The sequence below is a fragment of the Drosophila arizonae genome, chromosome 4 (genome assembly GCF_054131065.1).
Source record: "Drosophila arizonae isolate 15081-1271.41 chromosome 4, UAZ_ARI_1.0, whole genome shotgun sequence".
In the NCBI taxonomy this organism is placed as follows: Eukaryota; Metazoa; Arthropoda; class Insecta; order Diptera; family Drosophilidae; genus Drosophila; species Drosophila arizonae.
Window position 1 is genome coordinate 26,066,049 of NC_142924.1, and position 16,071 is coordinate 26,082,119.

The window sequence follows — 16,071 nt, forward strand, 5'->3', positions numbered from 1 at the left end:
ATATAAACATACACTCACGCACATACATATAAAGGCACTGAACTGCTTCTACAATGATTATCCCATCATTTGTGAGCATCGCGGCCCCTGCGTACACACAATCAAACATATTTATGTAAGTGTGAGCACTTCACAAGATCGACCAAATGCAAATGCTAGGATTTCAAATTGCTATAGCCAGCAAGGGCTTTGCACACAGGCATACAAATGCTCATAGTACATGTAGCAAGGGACAGTGTATGTGTGCATGCTCATCGCGAAAACATTTTCATTATGCGCACCAACGCTTTCATACTCTTCCCACAAATAATAACGCAAACGCATGGCAAACGGTTTGAAAAGTTCGGTATACTCTTCACTCAGAAGGGAAGACATGGGTTCTTGTTGCGAAGAAATTTCAATTTTCGTGAGCTGCTGCTTGTGCTCACAATGTGAGCCTCACATGTATACATACATATACACATTCGAGAGAGCAGAGAGCATCGAGAGAGAGAGAGAGAGCAAGGGAAACATTGAGCATAGAGGGATCTTTTGTTCAAAAGTTGACCATCTCGGTCGAGCGCATGAAGCGAAATGATTGTGCGTTCGTATTTTTTCGTAGCTCGAACCTAAAAGTAAGGAGTCGAGCGAGTCCAAAGCTGTCTGGGGTGCTAAAGCCTCAAAAAAAGCGTGCAAAAAGCTTTCCACTAGTTGTCTAGTCTATGTGTTCTCTGGTTAGTGGTATAGTGTTAATGAGTGTAAATACAAGTGCAAATTGCATATGTGAGCCGTGCGGACGTAAATTCAAAGGGAAGTATCTGGTATGTATAAATCATCTTACATGTATTTTTAATGACAAAAAAATTAATAATGTTTAATTTACAGATGCTATAAAAACCAAAGGGTCCACTAAGAAGACCTATATAAGTACAATAAGAAACTGCTTTCGGGTCCAGAATGGTCGACTGGCAAAGCAGAAGTTCGATAATAAGGACAAACTAGATAATAAGACATAGCTTAAGATTTAGATGTAGATAGATATAATAAAATAGTAATAAGACATAGACTATACATTTATTTATAGATATTAAGAAATAATAAATAATAATTTTTAAAAATTCAAACAAAAAATACTACAGTACTCAAGCGTTTCTATCTTTCAATTAGTAATCAATTATTTCTCCAATTACATTGCATTAAGAAGTAAGCCATTTTATATAGTGGGAAAATGGGTTGCAGGTATATTGTGTTGTAATGTACGCACATTACTAACCCATAAGCGATTTTGAAAATGTATAGGGCGTTTTCTTCAGGTTTCATTTCTACATTACAATATTTAACAAGTAAGAAAGCTCTAGTCGAGACTGCTCGACTACGAGATCCCCTGAACCCTTGGAGCAATAGATATTTCAATAATTTTTCGCGTCTTTCAGCTTACACAAGAAACACGCACACACACACACGCACGTACGCACACACAGGCATACATACACACACACGCATACAGACACAAACGCATACACACACTCACATACACACACAAGTATAAACACGCATGGGCGGCAGTGTGCGCTTACTATGGGAACTTAATTGTTTAATAACTTTTTTTATGGACGTACGATTTTCATGAAACAGATTATGATTATAACATGAATATGCCAAAGCACAAGTCTCTAGTATTTAAAATACGCTTTTTACAAAAGTGAGGGTGAGGGGCTGAATTTAGAGGTGGGGGGTTAATTTAAACAAAAACCGAAATTGTATAAATTGCATATAAGCATATATTAAAAATTTGGAGACTCTAGCAATAAAGGTGTAGAAGATATAATTTTATAACTGGTTTTCGATAAGGGTTTTTATCGATAAAAAAGATCGGGATGAGTTATCGATTTTTAATGATAAACTTGATATGCGCGCTGTAATTACGGACATTTAAAAAAAAATTTGAAGTCTCGAGCTCTTATATCTTCTGAAATCGACGCGTTCATACATACGGACAGACGGACAGACGGACGGACGGACAGACGGACAGACGGACAGGGCCAAATCAACTCAGCTCGTCGCCCTGATCAAGAATATATATACTTTGTGGGGTCGGCCACGCCTCCTTCTGCCTGTTACATACATTTCAACAAAACCATTATACCCTGATTTCCCATTGAAAATGGGTTCAGGGTATAAAAAGTATACGCATGGGTAATGGAGAGCCGAAGGAAACTTCGTCACCTCATTACTTTCTGCATTACAAAATTCAATAATTTCATGCACCCGGGAGAAAAAGCGGCCATTCCTTAAAAAAGTAAGGCAGCTTGTAATCGATCTTTTCATGCACATAGGCGACAAGTAATCCATGAGTAATGGACAAAATAATGGGCATTTCCGCCACTGGGTATGTATATCTCTCTCTGATTTTATATTTCTGTTTTCATTCGGTAGTTTGCAGGTCTTACTGGGCGTGAAATGAGAAGATTATGTCCACAACTAAAGTTGGTAGTGGGGGCGTACGCTGGTCTTGTTCGATTTGCTTGGAAAAACAGATCAACTTGTATAAAATGTGAAATACTGTGAGGGTTCAATTTTTAAACCCGAAGAAGATTTTTAGGCAGTTATCCAGTGACATGGCTGCTGCTGAAGAAATACTAACTAAGTATAGTTTTGAAAGTCCCCTTTTTCAATTAGTGATTCCTTTATTGTTGGTACCTTCTTCCGTAATAACATCGTCACCTAATTCGCTTGCTCCTCCCTCACCTTGCACTTCGGTATTATCATCGGCTCATAATTCACTTGATCCCACATTACCCGGTCCCGAATATATTGTTTGTGCTTTTGATGCTGCTATTGAAACTCAAGTTCCTGTTCAAAAATTTGATCCTTCTCCAATTCTTGATCGAACTAATAGTGACAATAAGTCAGTCACTTTTGGCATTACCTTTTAAGAAGGAGTCAGTCTTAACTGGGACGAAATTGGAGACGCACTCTTGTTGCATTGTTCCGATAAGAGGGACGAACCAACTCTAATGTACGAACTACACAATCTCTCTCAGATTGAGACTAAAGTCGCATTGTTTAGATTAGCAGATACCGAGGAAGTAGACTCAGTGTCAGCAAAAACTAAGAAAAAACTTTTCACGGACGTCTGCATAAATGCATTTCTGTCAGGCATCAAGGGCTTTTTAGGCACAGCTGAGACTATGGAAGAGCGTAAGGCTTACTTTGCACAAGAAAACCGGAAAAGACAACAATCAAACTATAGAATCGCAGACTCAAAACCAAGTGCTTCCAAACAAAATAATAAAGAAAGAAGAACAAAATGTTGACAGAAATGAGATCAAACAAAAAATAACTTTAGCTACCGGGCTATCATGCCTAAAGAGGACGACAGTGAGAATGTAAACAGGGGCAAACTCAGAAAGCAAGGGCTATATCACGATAGTTTCAAGTTGTTGAAGGATATCTATTCTGATGAGTCCATCGAAATAATCGTGGAAAGCAATAATAGTGGATATGAAGTTTGGTCAGTTTTTAATATATATATATATATGATATATATATATAGGATATATAGGATATCATATATATATATATATTAAAAACTGACCAAACTTCATATCCACTATTATTGCTTTCCACGATTATTTCGATGGACTCATCAGAATAGATATCCTTCAACAACTTGAAACTATCGTGAACATTCCACAACGTTCCCTTCTCCCAAAAATATATAATATACAAATCGAGTTTGAATGCAAAATAACATCAACCCTTTATACCAGAGTTAAACAATCAAAGAAAATACCAATACTATACAATACTATACAAGACGGCAGTTTTTATTTCTAGCCAACCTCCATATCCAAGGACTTATTCAGATCAGCGGAAGTAAATGGAAAGTAAACAGTTTTCCAAAACTAGAGTAGAAGTTTTGCCTAGATTCTCAGCTGAATGTGTCAAAATATGACTACGTTGAGGTAAATACAGTTGTACACAGAAATTCCTACAGTAAACCTAATGGAGGCACCTAGTATTAAGATCATCCATTCTACAAACTGGTAGCTCACGACACCTGCGCACGCGAATTGCAATTACAACCAGCACGTCATCCAAGAACTTCAAAAAGTGGTAACGTCGGCTGGGTCGCCTAAAGCGTTGTTTGCTCCCGCAGTTGGATTCAGCTTGTGTCTCAGCAGCTCCATACTTCTCTACTGGGGCTGGAGGAGAAGACGAGGACGGTTATACTTCTGAGGGGGGAGTAGTTAACGAGTGCTCTTCGCAGATCGTCGTTTAATATAAACATAAGCGAATGTTAGCCATGATGCCGGATCAGCGAGAGCTCAGTTTGTTGCCCAGGTGCGAGGGTCAGCCAGCTGCAAATCAGCATTATCGCCTACGTCGAGACGTCTAGCCAGCCGTAGTTTTGTAACTTTAGTACTCATATTTAGCTTTCAGTGCTTATGTTTTATAGCTTTATATTCTCTTCCAACTAAGTGCTTTTGATTTGACTCATGCTTGTCGGTGGCTCGTAGTTTCAGTTTTAGACGAACAACTGAAAAATAAAGTTGTAATCACTCCGGCACATCGCCGTTAAAATATATTTGTTGCTAATTGAATTGCTACGACACAAGTCTAGGAATAAGAGTAAAGAGACGAAGTCAAGTCCTCCGGCGTAATCCTCATTGTTAATGCCAGATCCCATTAAGAATTGCGCCACCTGCGCCATACAATGATATCCTATTAACAGCACTCTGTTAATAACATAGCCCCAGTTCTCCTACTGGTTCGCGGGGTACTGCTCCCCCCCTTCCCACACTTGTCACTTACCGTTGGTCTGCCTTGTGAAGTGAGCACATGCATACATACATTTGTGTATGTGTATGCTTGTATGGGATGGCAAGCTAATTGTCTCTGGATTTAGTAGTTTGTAAATTTTGTATGATTTGAATCGTAGGGTGACTATCAAATGGGCCATTATGACTTAATTAGAAATTTTTGACAATAATGAGTAAAGCTTGAGTATAATATGACATGTGTATTTCATATATTGCAAAGCATTTAATAAAGTTAGTAGTGTTTTACGATAATTTTTTCGGTTGAAAATGTGTATAAAATAATTTTAATTATATATAATTATTTACGGATATAAACACATTTATAAACATGATTAGCAATAATAATATATAAATGTACTTATGTACATACATATGTATGTTCATACATAGTACATCTGTGTAAAGTGGTTATGACAGTCCGTAAGACCGACCAAATGCAAATGCTGGGCTTTAAAATGGCTACAAGCAGCAAGAGTAACGAACGCAGGTTACAAATGCTCATACATGTGGCAAGGGACTATAAGTGTGTGTGTGCATGCCCGTCGCGAAATCATATTCTTTATGCGTATCAACGCTTTCATACCCTTCCCACGAATAACCATCGAAACGCTTACATGTTGCTTGTATGAGCGTGACAAACGCTTTTATGATTTCGGTATACCCTTCACTCAAAAGGAAAGAGCTGTGCGCTGCTGCTATTTGAGCGGCCATGGAGAGAGAGAGAGAGAGTAGGACAAATAGCGCATAGCCGTGCTTCATATAACAATGGCACCATTTCGTTTGAGCGCTTGCAGCAAACTGATTTTGTCGTGCAATATTTTCACTGCTTGAGCCTCAAGAGACTGAGCCGAGCAAATACGAAGTTGTGTAGTCTCCTCAACGCATTTTTTCGTCGGTAAAAAATTTGTTCTAGATGTCTAGTCTATGTGTTCTCTGGTTAGTGAGTGTATGTAACAGGCAGAAGGAGGCGTGGCAGACCCCATAAAGTATGTATATTCTTGTTCAGGGCGACGAGCTGAGTCGATTTAGCTCTGTCTGTCAGTCCGTCCGTCCGTCTGTCCGTATGTTTGAACGCGTCGATCTCAGAAGATATGAGAGCTAGGGACTTGAAATTCTTTTTCCTAGGTCCGTGTATAGCACGCGCATATCGAGTTTTGTTTTAAATATCGATAATTTGCCCTGTTATTTTGTTATCGATTGAAACCATTATCGAAAACTAGTAATCAATTTATATCTCCTAGAACTTTAAAAATTTTTATGTATACTTATATGCATTTTATACAGTTTCGGGTTTTGTCAAAATTTACCCCCCACCGCTAATTGCCCCTCTCACCCACACATTTGTAAAAGGCGTATTTCAAATGCTAGAGACTTGTGCTTTGGCAAATACATGCATATCTATGTTATATTAATAATCTGAAAGTTTCATGAAGATTGTCCATCCACAAAAAAAGTTATTAAACAATTAAGTTCCCATAGTAAGCCAACACTGCAGCCAATGCGTGTTTAGGCGTGGGTACTAGTGTGCGTGTATGTATATGTGTATGTGTGTGTATGCGTGTGTGTGCGTGAGTGTGTGTGTGTGTGCGAAAAATGATTGAAATATCTATTGCTCGAAGGGTTCAGGGGATCTCGTAGTCGAGCAGTCTCGACTAGAGCTTTCTTACTTGTTTTATTTTAAAAATTTTTCTTTCCTACGTGCTCAAAAGCGAAGCTCGTTTTATTTTGTCTATCGACTTTCGGTCCGGTTATTAAGCCCGGCCTTCGCTGTCAACATTCCAAGATTTGCATAACGCGCTTTCTTTGCAGAGCTGCATGTCTGTTCGTTCGGGTCGAGCGCAACTTAAGGTACCCGCTTCGCGGTTACCTTACCTTCGCGCGATGCCTCCGCATCTCCCATTCCGTCCGGGAAACCACAGACCACCAGCACTTTCAAGCGTAGTCCGGTCGTAACCCGGTCCAGTTCGAAGCCTGCAAATCCATTGAATATGTCTCTGTCCGAGCTCATCCCGGGGATTTTAACGCCACCCAGGCGGCTCAGCTCCGGGCCTTCGAGATCCGCTGAGATCGGGTCAGGGCCTTGTGGGATGATGCTGCAGCAATATAAGGTCTGTGCCAGAACTTTGAACCAAGGGGCGAGCAGTGGAGAAGTTGAAGCCATGGAGGCCAAATTCGACAACTGCTACACTGTGTATGAGCGGTGTACGACGCACCTGGGGGTACAAATCGACGCACTTTCCGCATCGAGTACACCGCCCGCTCTTATATCCGCTACTCTTATATCCGCTACCGCCTCGTCTGGAGGCTGTCGCCTTCCACCCGTTGATACGGAAGTGTTCCACGGCGACTACCTTCACTGGCCAATATTCCGCGACCTTTTTACTGCGATTTATATTCAGAATCCGCGCTTGACTCCAGTGGAAAAGTTCCACCTCAATTCAAAGACAGCAGGCGATGAAAATGCTTTAGTCGCAGAGTATTCTCTCATAAACGACGGCTTTGCATCGGCTTGGAATAAACGGCTGTTAGTCAACAGCCAGCTTAAAATCCTGCTCAACCTCTCCAAAGTCACCAAGGAATCAGGCTCGGCTCTCAGAGAGTTCATTGGCACCATTCATAGATGCGTCACTGCAATCGAGCATGCTCAAATCTCTACGGAGAATTGGGATTGTATCCTTGTGTTCGTGTGCACATCCAAATTGCCAGATCACACTCGATCTCTCTGGGAGCATTCACTGACACAAAAAACAGAAATTCCAGCCTGGCAGGACGTTAGTCACTTTCTTAGCGAGCGTGCCCTTGCTCTCGAGGCAATGGAAGGTGATCGCTCTGCACCAACAGCTCCAATCTCAGTTCCGAGATGCGCGAACTCTGCCTCTCCCAAACGAGTCAACTCCTTCACAACGCAAGTGAATTCGAAGAGCACAATGTGCGATCTGTGTTCAAAACAGAACCATCCAATCCGATTTTGCTCTCGGTTTCTCCATCTGTCTATCCATGAATGAGAGGCATACAGCAAAGCAAAGAATCTTTGCCTGAACTGCTTCGCTAAGGGTCACCATTTACGAGAGTGTACCAGTACGCACAACTGTTTCAAGTGTAATGGTCGACATAACACCCTACTCCATAGGGGCAATACTCCTCGGACTGCTGCTGCATCCGCAGCAGCTATAGCCCCAATTCGTACGCAAGTTATGTCCAACGTCCAAACGTATCTGGCTGCCAACACGCGAAGTGTCCTCCTCGCACGGCGGTGATCAACATATACCATTCCGAAGCAATCTATCCCGCCCGTGCTTTATCTGGCTGGTACATGCCTTCGTCTCCAATTCCGCAACTTTTCCTAAACGAACTTCCGAAAGTCAAGCTAGCAGACACCGAGTTTTACAAGAGTGATGTCCTGATATGCGCGGATATCCTTCCAACTATCATTCAGGGAGGTTATCATCCTAATATTTGTGGGCCTCTTATAGGTCTGGAGACTGTTTTTGGTTGGGTACTGACAGGCCCATTTTCACAGACGATACCAGAAACGGTCTCCACCTTCACAGCTCAGGTTTCTGTTTCGGAAGAGGCAAAACTTGAGACTTCGTCAACCGTGTCATCTGTTGTAGCTCTTCCATTCCGAGCTTCCAACAGCACTACTCCGAAAGTGAGGGTCGGTTTCAATGCTCTCCGTCCATCATTGAATGACAAGAGCCTGAATAATATTCTTCATCCAGGCCCATCATTCCAACCCGACCCTCGCCCTCCTTGTGCTGTCAAACGACCTTTCATGTAATGTTCTAGTATCCAAGCAAGTCAGCCTCCTACTCAATCGATCTTCCAGGTAAAGATGCCGTTGTTAGGAGGTACCAAGCCTCACGGATCCACTTCCTTCCAGTGCCGCGTATGCGGAGGAATCCACGGTCTTCGGAACTGCCAGCACTTTCTGAGTCTTTCAGAGGAGACACGAATGCATGCGCTACTTAAACATAAGTACTGCACGAACTGCTTGGCTCATGAACACTCCGGACTATCCTGCCGCAGCAAGGGACGTTGCAAAACGTGTGACCAGGATCACCACACGCTCCTGCATCTCTAGGGATCAGCACGTCAATCCGCCTCGACTCCTAAAGAGGCGGTCACAACTTTGCTGATCCGCACACCAAGAGGTCTCCAGCTTCGAACACCACGTTTTAAATTGCAATCCTTGCAAGGGGGGGGGGGGGGGGGGTGTGGAGGAGTATGTTAATGCCAGATCCCATTAACAAAAATTGCTCCTCCCGCGCCATACAATGTTATGCTATTAACAGCACTCTGCTAATAACATAGCCCCAGTTCTCCTACTGGTTCGCGGGGTACTGCTTCTCCCCTCCCTTCCCACACTTGTCACTTGCCTTTTCTGGCATATATATTCTTTACACACTATACGAGCTGAACAGCTACCATCCTACAAATATAGACGAGGAAACTACAAGCCGGTCTTTTACTTATTGGCGACGCCACCACTCCAACATTTAAAATGAGAACACACCCGGAACAGGATAACATAACCATGTTTGGACTGGATAAATATAATTTAATATGTATGTATGTATATTGCGCATTGTTAATTCGAACACCGCTTTTCTGGCATTCGTGCAGAACTCTAGTACATACATACATACATACATACATATGTTATGCCAAAACAAATAACATGACGCGCTCTTAACAATTGTAATTGGGAAAATTATATATTTTGAAACAATTAAAATAAACTTTAAGAATATGCTAGATTAAAAATGCCAAATCATTCACAATTAGCTATACTGGCATCTGACCTTCACTGGAGAGTCTGGTGATATTGAAGTCATCGGAATCATCGGAATATTTATATTTAAAATGTGAAGACTAGCCTTAAAGATGAAGGAGAAATAATTTTATAATTGATTAGGTAAAGTTTCAATCGATAAAAAATAATAGGATGATATATACTCGATATGCGCGCTGTATATACGGATATCTAAAAATTCAAGACTCTAGCTCTTATATCGTCTGAGATCTTTATTATTCTGAGATCGAATATACCCTTATTTCCCATTTTCAATGGGTTCAGGGTATAAAAATGGAAAAAGCTTCAGGTCAACTTTTTAATTAACAGAGTAGCACTAGTACAACGAAAAATAAATTCAAGACACATAAGAGGACCAGCCAGAATATTCAGAATATTCATAAGCGCTTATAAGAAATGTAGAAATTGCTGACTGATGGCTGCATTTCTCCAGGGTATAAACAGTCGCCGTATCTTGTTTTATCTTATCATACCTCGTATTTTTGAAAGCTATCCGGTCTGGCGAATAAAATACTCTTATCAGGTTGGTGACATTAATGAAGCCATATTCTGTGCTTCTTTAGATTATCTCCAAGTTGACTCTAGTTTTGTAAACTCTAATATTAATAATATTAATCAACTTTAAATAAATTTTTAAATTAAACAATTAAGAAGACTCTAGTCGAGACTGATCGACTAGGAGATACCCTGAACCCTCTAATCTGATATTCTAATCCGTCTGCACTTCTTTTCGACACACATACATACACACGCACGTATTAGAACGCGCTCTGCTAACTGCGCAGTAAACAGCGATTGCGCTTGGGCTGCGCTGTAGTGTAAGCAACATTATAAGAATTTATTTGTTGAATAATTTAATTTCTAGACATACAATCATAATGAAACTTTCAGGGCGTAATCATATGGAAAAAATGCATGTACATTCCAAAGCACACGTCTCTAGTACTTGAAATACGCCTTTTACAAAGGTGAGGGTGAGGGGGTGGATATAGGGGTGTGGGGGAGGGGCTAAATTACAAAAAAAATCGAAATTATATAAAATACATATAAGTCTACATTTAAAATTTGCAAGCTCTAGCTCTAAAGGTGTAGGAGATATAATTAAATAACTAGCTTTCGATAAGGTTTTTGATCGATAATAAAATATTGGGAGTAGTTATCGATATTTAGAGAAAAACTTGATATGCGCGTGATATACAACACGGACCTAGCAAAAAAGTCTCTAGCTCATATCTTCTGAGATCGACGCGTTCATACATACGGACGGACAGACAGACGGACAGGGCCAAATCGACTCACCTCGTTGCCCTGATCAAGAATATATATACTATGTGGGGTCTGCCACGCCTCCTTCTGCCTGCTACATACTTTTAAGAAAACCATTATACCATTAAACCATTATATTTCCCATTTTCAATGGGTTCAGGGTATAAAAATTCTTGTAAGCAACACAACAAAACTAATTTTTTGATTTATGTTTATATTTGCTTAAATTACATTATTTATCCAAACCAATATTTTATGAATTCACGTTAAAATGTTTATTGCTTGTGTGTTATTAATTTTTAAGCTAATGTGCCTGTGGATCACACTGCAAAAGCCGTACTATTGAAGGATCACTTTTTGCTCCTTCTATAAATTCATCCAAACTTAGTTTTCCATCTTTGTTTCTATCCATTTGACGAAAAATTTTATCTGTTCTTTTCTCCGGCGTGCTTTCATCTTCTGGCATTTTCATGACCGATCCAACCATTTTGTATATTGCCTAAAAAAAATTGATGAAAACTTTTAAATGAATAACATATGTAATAATCTGTAGTAAAAGTTAAATTTGTATCCTGTATCTCTTTTCCCCTAAAAAGGTAACAGATATGCACACAGAATAAAATTAGCTCCTGGCCCTGATCAAGAATATATATACTGTGTGGGGAAGGAGGCGTACTTCCGCCTGTTACATACATTTTAACAAAACCATTATTATCCAGATTTTCCATTTTCAATGGGTTCAGGGTGTAACAAGAAAGAAAGCTCTAGTCGAGACTGCTCGACTACGAGATCCCTTGAACCCTTCGAGAAATAGCTATTTGAATCATTTTTCGCGTCTTTATGCTTATACAAGACACACGCACACAAATAGAGGTATCTATCTCTTATATCTTCTGAAATCGACGCGTTCAAACATACTGATAGACGGACGGATAGACAGGCAGACGGACAGGGCCAAATCAACTCAGCTAGTCGCCCTGATCAAGAATATATATACTTTGTGGGGTCTACCACGCCTCCTTTTGCCTGTTACATACATTTCAACAAAATGATTATACCCTGATTTCCCATTGAAAATGGGTTCGGGGTATAAAAATGAAGTATACTGAAATAAAGCCTTTTATGGCACGATATCAAAAATGTCATAGAGAAATTATATTTACCGTAACAATTTCAAGCATTTCCTGCCGCGATATGTATCCGTTTCCATCTAAGTCGTACATTGAAAATGCCCATTTCAATTTTTGCTCAAGCTTCCCGCGAGATGTTACACTTAATGCGCATAAGAACTCTCTAAAATCGATGGTACCATCACCATTTGCGTCGAATGTTCTAAACACATGTTCTGCGAACTAAAAATTTTTTTTTTAGAAATATATTTCGGTACACCTGCATTTTGTGTAGTAAAATATAGACAATAATTTAACATACAATTCTATTAACTGTATATGTGTGCTTATATAAGAAAAACTTAATACAGCGATGAGGTATTGTATTTTGATAAGAAAGCCAAATATGCAATAACAGTAAATAGCTTTTGTTTTTATATAAAATCCAATCCGATGCACGCATAAATAATAAAGATTATAATATTGTTTTTGTCATAATATTCATGACACCAAATACGATTTTTTTTTTTTTTTGACGAAGCTCTTTTAGTATTATTCATATAAATTTAATTTAGTAAATTTATCAGATAGCGCAATGAAACCGGAGATTCTACTATCACCTGGACAACAGTATTGTCGCACATGGTAAGAGCGGATCTTTATTCGTATTTGGTATTCTTGGTTATTAGCTGCAAAATATTAGTGACAAAACTATAAGGACAGTTAAGGGCATTATATTCGAAATACCTTACTAGCGTCGCCATATGGAAAAAAGTTTCCATATATTTTTTTAAACTCTTCTACTGACAAATGACCGCTCGGGCAATCCTTTAAAAACCCCTTATACCATTCTTGAATTTCAGCATCTGAAATTGAATAGAAAATAGTTAAGAAATTGGTTAATAAAACGCTTTTTTAAACGTTTTTCTATACCCTGAACCCATTTTCAATGGGAAATTAGGGTATAATGGTTTTGCTGAAATGTATGTAACAGGCAGAAGGAGGCGTGGCAGACCCCACGAAGTATATATATTCTTGATCAGGGCGACGAGCTGAGTTGATTTGGCCCTGTCCGTCTGTCTGTCTGTCCGTCTGTCCGTATGTTTGAACGCGTCGATTTCCGAAGATATGAGAGCTAGAGACTTAATGACCGTATATACAGCACGGATTCGAGTTTGCTTTTAAATTTTTGATAAATAATCCTGTTATGTTTTTATCTAATAAAAACATTCAAGTTCAAATCAGATGCCACTATAGCTAATTGTGAATGATTTTTCATTTTTTTCTAAATTCTCAAATATTCAATATAATATGTAGATCATATGCTGAAAGTTTCATTAAATTCCGTTCAGTCAAAAATTAATTTAAAATCATCAAATATTTGGCCAATTAACAAACGCACGTGCAGCAGCTACAACAGCATCGTATACGAGTGCACACATACATTCAAACTTCTTCTAGAAACATTCGTTAAATCACATCAGCTGTTAGTTTCGTTTAGTTTTGGTAGATGGCGCTGCAGCAGTGAATCTATTTGAGTTTTGCCAGCGCACCTTTCAGAAATGAGGTGGCGTAGTGTGTTAGCTGCATGACGCTCGATTGAGAAGTCGCGGTTCGAATCCCGATCGGTGCAACCGATGTTAATTTTTTTAATTGTTTCAAAATATTTTTATATTTTGATAAATGATGTTTCTATTTCATTTATATTTATAATACACCGAAATTTAACCATATTAAACGGGCATTTTTATTACTTGAGTTCAGGGTAGTATCTAGTCGAGCACTCTCGACTAGAGTTTTCTTACTTGTTTTTTTTTTTTTTTTTTTTTTTTTTTTTTACAGCCTACACATATTGAAAATGGAAAATAACGGTAATTAAACCATTAGGTTCAGCAAAAATGTTGGTAACAGGTAACATATTCTTGATCAAGGTGACGAGCGGGCGCGATTTAGCCTTGTTAGACTTAATATCCGTCCGGCGGTCTGAATGTATGAACTCATCGACTACATCGTTACTGGAATAATCGATTAATAGCTTTATCGGAAACACTAACCAGAGAACACATAGATTAGATATGTAGTACAATTCTTCCTCGACGAAAAAATGCGCTGAAGAGACCAGACAACTTCGTATTTGCTCGGCGCGGTCTTTTGAGGCTCAAGCAGTAAAAATAAGGCTCGACAAAATCAGTGCGCTGCGACAGCTGCCACGAAATTAACACGTTCCCCAATAAAGTACGGTTATGCGCTCTCGCTCTTTATATGCTCTCTCTCTATGGTCTCTGAAATATCAGCAGCGCACAAAAATTGAAATTTGTTCGCAATGATCCCAGCTCTTTTCTTTTTAGTAAAGGGCATACCAAAGTCTTAAAAGGGTTTGCTACGTTCATGCAAAATGTTAGCGTTTTCATTATTATATCTAGGAAGGGCATGAAAGCGTTGAGACACACGAAGATCCAATTTGGCGACGGCCATGCACACATAAAGAATGTTTAAGCGACGAGCATGCACACAAACATTTTCAGTCCCTCGCAGTCCCTATGTATATGTACATATGAGTAGAGTGGCCATCCGTCCTGGAATTCCGGGACATGTTCCGGGTAATGTCCCGGTGTCCCGACCTGACACGAAATTGACCTGGTTTTCTATTGCTTCGATAAAACAAGTAAGAGAGCTCCAGTCGAGAGTGCCCGACTACGAGATCCCCTAAACCCTTGGAGCAATAGCTGTTTCAATCATTTTTCGAGTCTTTCTGCTTACACAAGACACACACATGCACACACGCACACACACACACGCATACACACACATCATACACAGAGAGTTCGAGTTGCGTTTTCACGAAGTGCGGTCGATGTCATCGTGATCCATCGTAGACAATAGCTTGAACTGTGTTTTCCCCTGTGAAAGTGGAAAGAACTGAAGTCAACGTGTTTGCTGTGGGCGCGGCGTACCCAGCGACCTCAAAAAAACTACCAGAGACTTACTGCGCGGCGGTTCGTGGAATTCCCAAGCGGTATAATTCGGTGGTGCAAGAGAGGGGGGGCGATAGCGTCAGTGTTTTGGCGTCAGGGCTTCTTTCCTTTCCTTGTCTTTTGTGGGCGCGTAAATTTTGTTACTTTAGGCGTCACACTTGCGCAATAAGAAAAATCAGGTGCATTCACTCTAACAGCTGTTAGTAGTGCTGGAAATTGCATCGGGCAATCAGTTGCTCACTAACGTTGGTGAGTTGCTAAGCCTTAGCAAAGACAGCAACCTAGCTGCTGGAGTGAAGTAGCAGTTATTAAAAGTAGTGCATACTTTCGGGCTCTCGCTGTAGTCAAGTTGAGTTTAAGTTACTGCGGGTTGTAAACTCAGATTATATTAGTAGCCATTGACCACTACAGGCTTCACGCCGTGGTAGTCGGAGCAAAAATGGATGCCATGATGGAGGACGAGCTGCAAGCTTTTGCGCGTCGTTCCTCGTTGCAGCGATCGCCGCAGCAACAACAGAGGGTGTTGGCGCAGCCGTCGACTTCTAACCAGGCTCCAGTGGCTGAGTGCCAGGCACCCAAGTCACTAAAAGAAGCGTTAGCTCAAATAGGAGCTACACTAAAGGGTTTGTCTGCCTTATTTGGCGGTCAGCGGCATATAAATGCCTTAATGAGAGAGGAGCTGGCTAGGCTGGTCAGCCTTCACAAGACGGTCGAAGCGTTCTGCAACCGTTCGGTTAAAAACTGTGAGGTGCAGACCACGCCACTCAAAAAAGTAGGCGAAAACGTTAAGGCAGCGAGCATTAGTGCTACAGTAGGTAGCAATACTCCCAAGCGGTCGAGGGAAATCGCCTCCGAACAGAGGAAAACTCCCTCAAAAAAGCCGAGGCCCAATAGAAGTGCAGCGAACCCAAAAGAACCAATGGCTCTACGGGCTACAGCTGAAACTGAAACTTCAAACTTGCAGCTATGCGGGCATGCTTCGTGTAGTTAAAAGCGACCCAAATTTGAAGCATTTGAGCAGCGACGTTCAAGGCATTAGGAAGACAGCTAAGGGGGACCTTTTACTGCAACTGAGTAGGAAGCCGGAGCATAGCGCTGAG

General features: G+C 40.4%; 1 protein-coding gene and 2 long non-coding RNA genes across 6 annotated transcripts in view; 2 read left to right on the forward strand and 1 right to left on the reverse strand.

Moving 5' to 3' along the window:
• The window catches only part of LOC149269490 (uncharacterized), a 178,296-nt gene that overhangs the window by 135,893 nt on the left and 26,332 nt on the right, over positions 1-16,071 (forward strand). The gene's annotated exons all lie outside the window — the stretch shown is intronic.
• Positions 3,600-4,568, forward strand: LOC149269493 (uncharacterized). The gene is made up of 2 exons (XR_016269701.1): positions 3,600-3,947; positions 4,002-4,568. It is a non-coding gene; the product is annotated as an uncharacterized LOC149269493 (long non-coding RNA).
• Positions 11,139-16,071, reverse strand: part of Nca (neurocalcin homolog) — a 54,116-nt gene continuing 49,183 nt past the window's right edge. For all 4 annotated transcript variants that reach the window (XM_089466671.1, XM_089466673.1, XM_089466670.1 and 1 more), the window contains 3 exons: positions 12,744-12,862; positions 12,051-12,239; positions 11,139-11,386 (listed from right to left, as the gene is read on the reverse strand). In XM_089466671.1, coding sequence (XP_089322797.1) covers positions 11,192-11,386; positions 12,051-12,239; positions 12,744-12,862 — 503 coding nt within the window. In that variant the 3' untranslated portion in view covers positions 11,139-11,191. The remainder of the gene's footprint in view (positions 11,387-12,050; positions 12,240-12,743; positions 12,863-16,071) is intronic.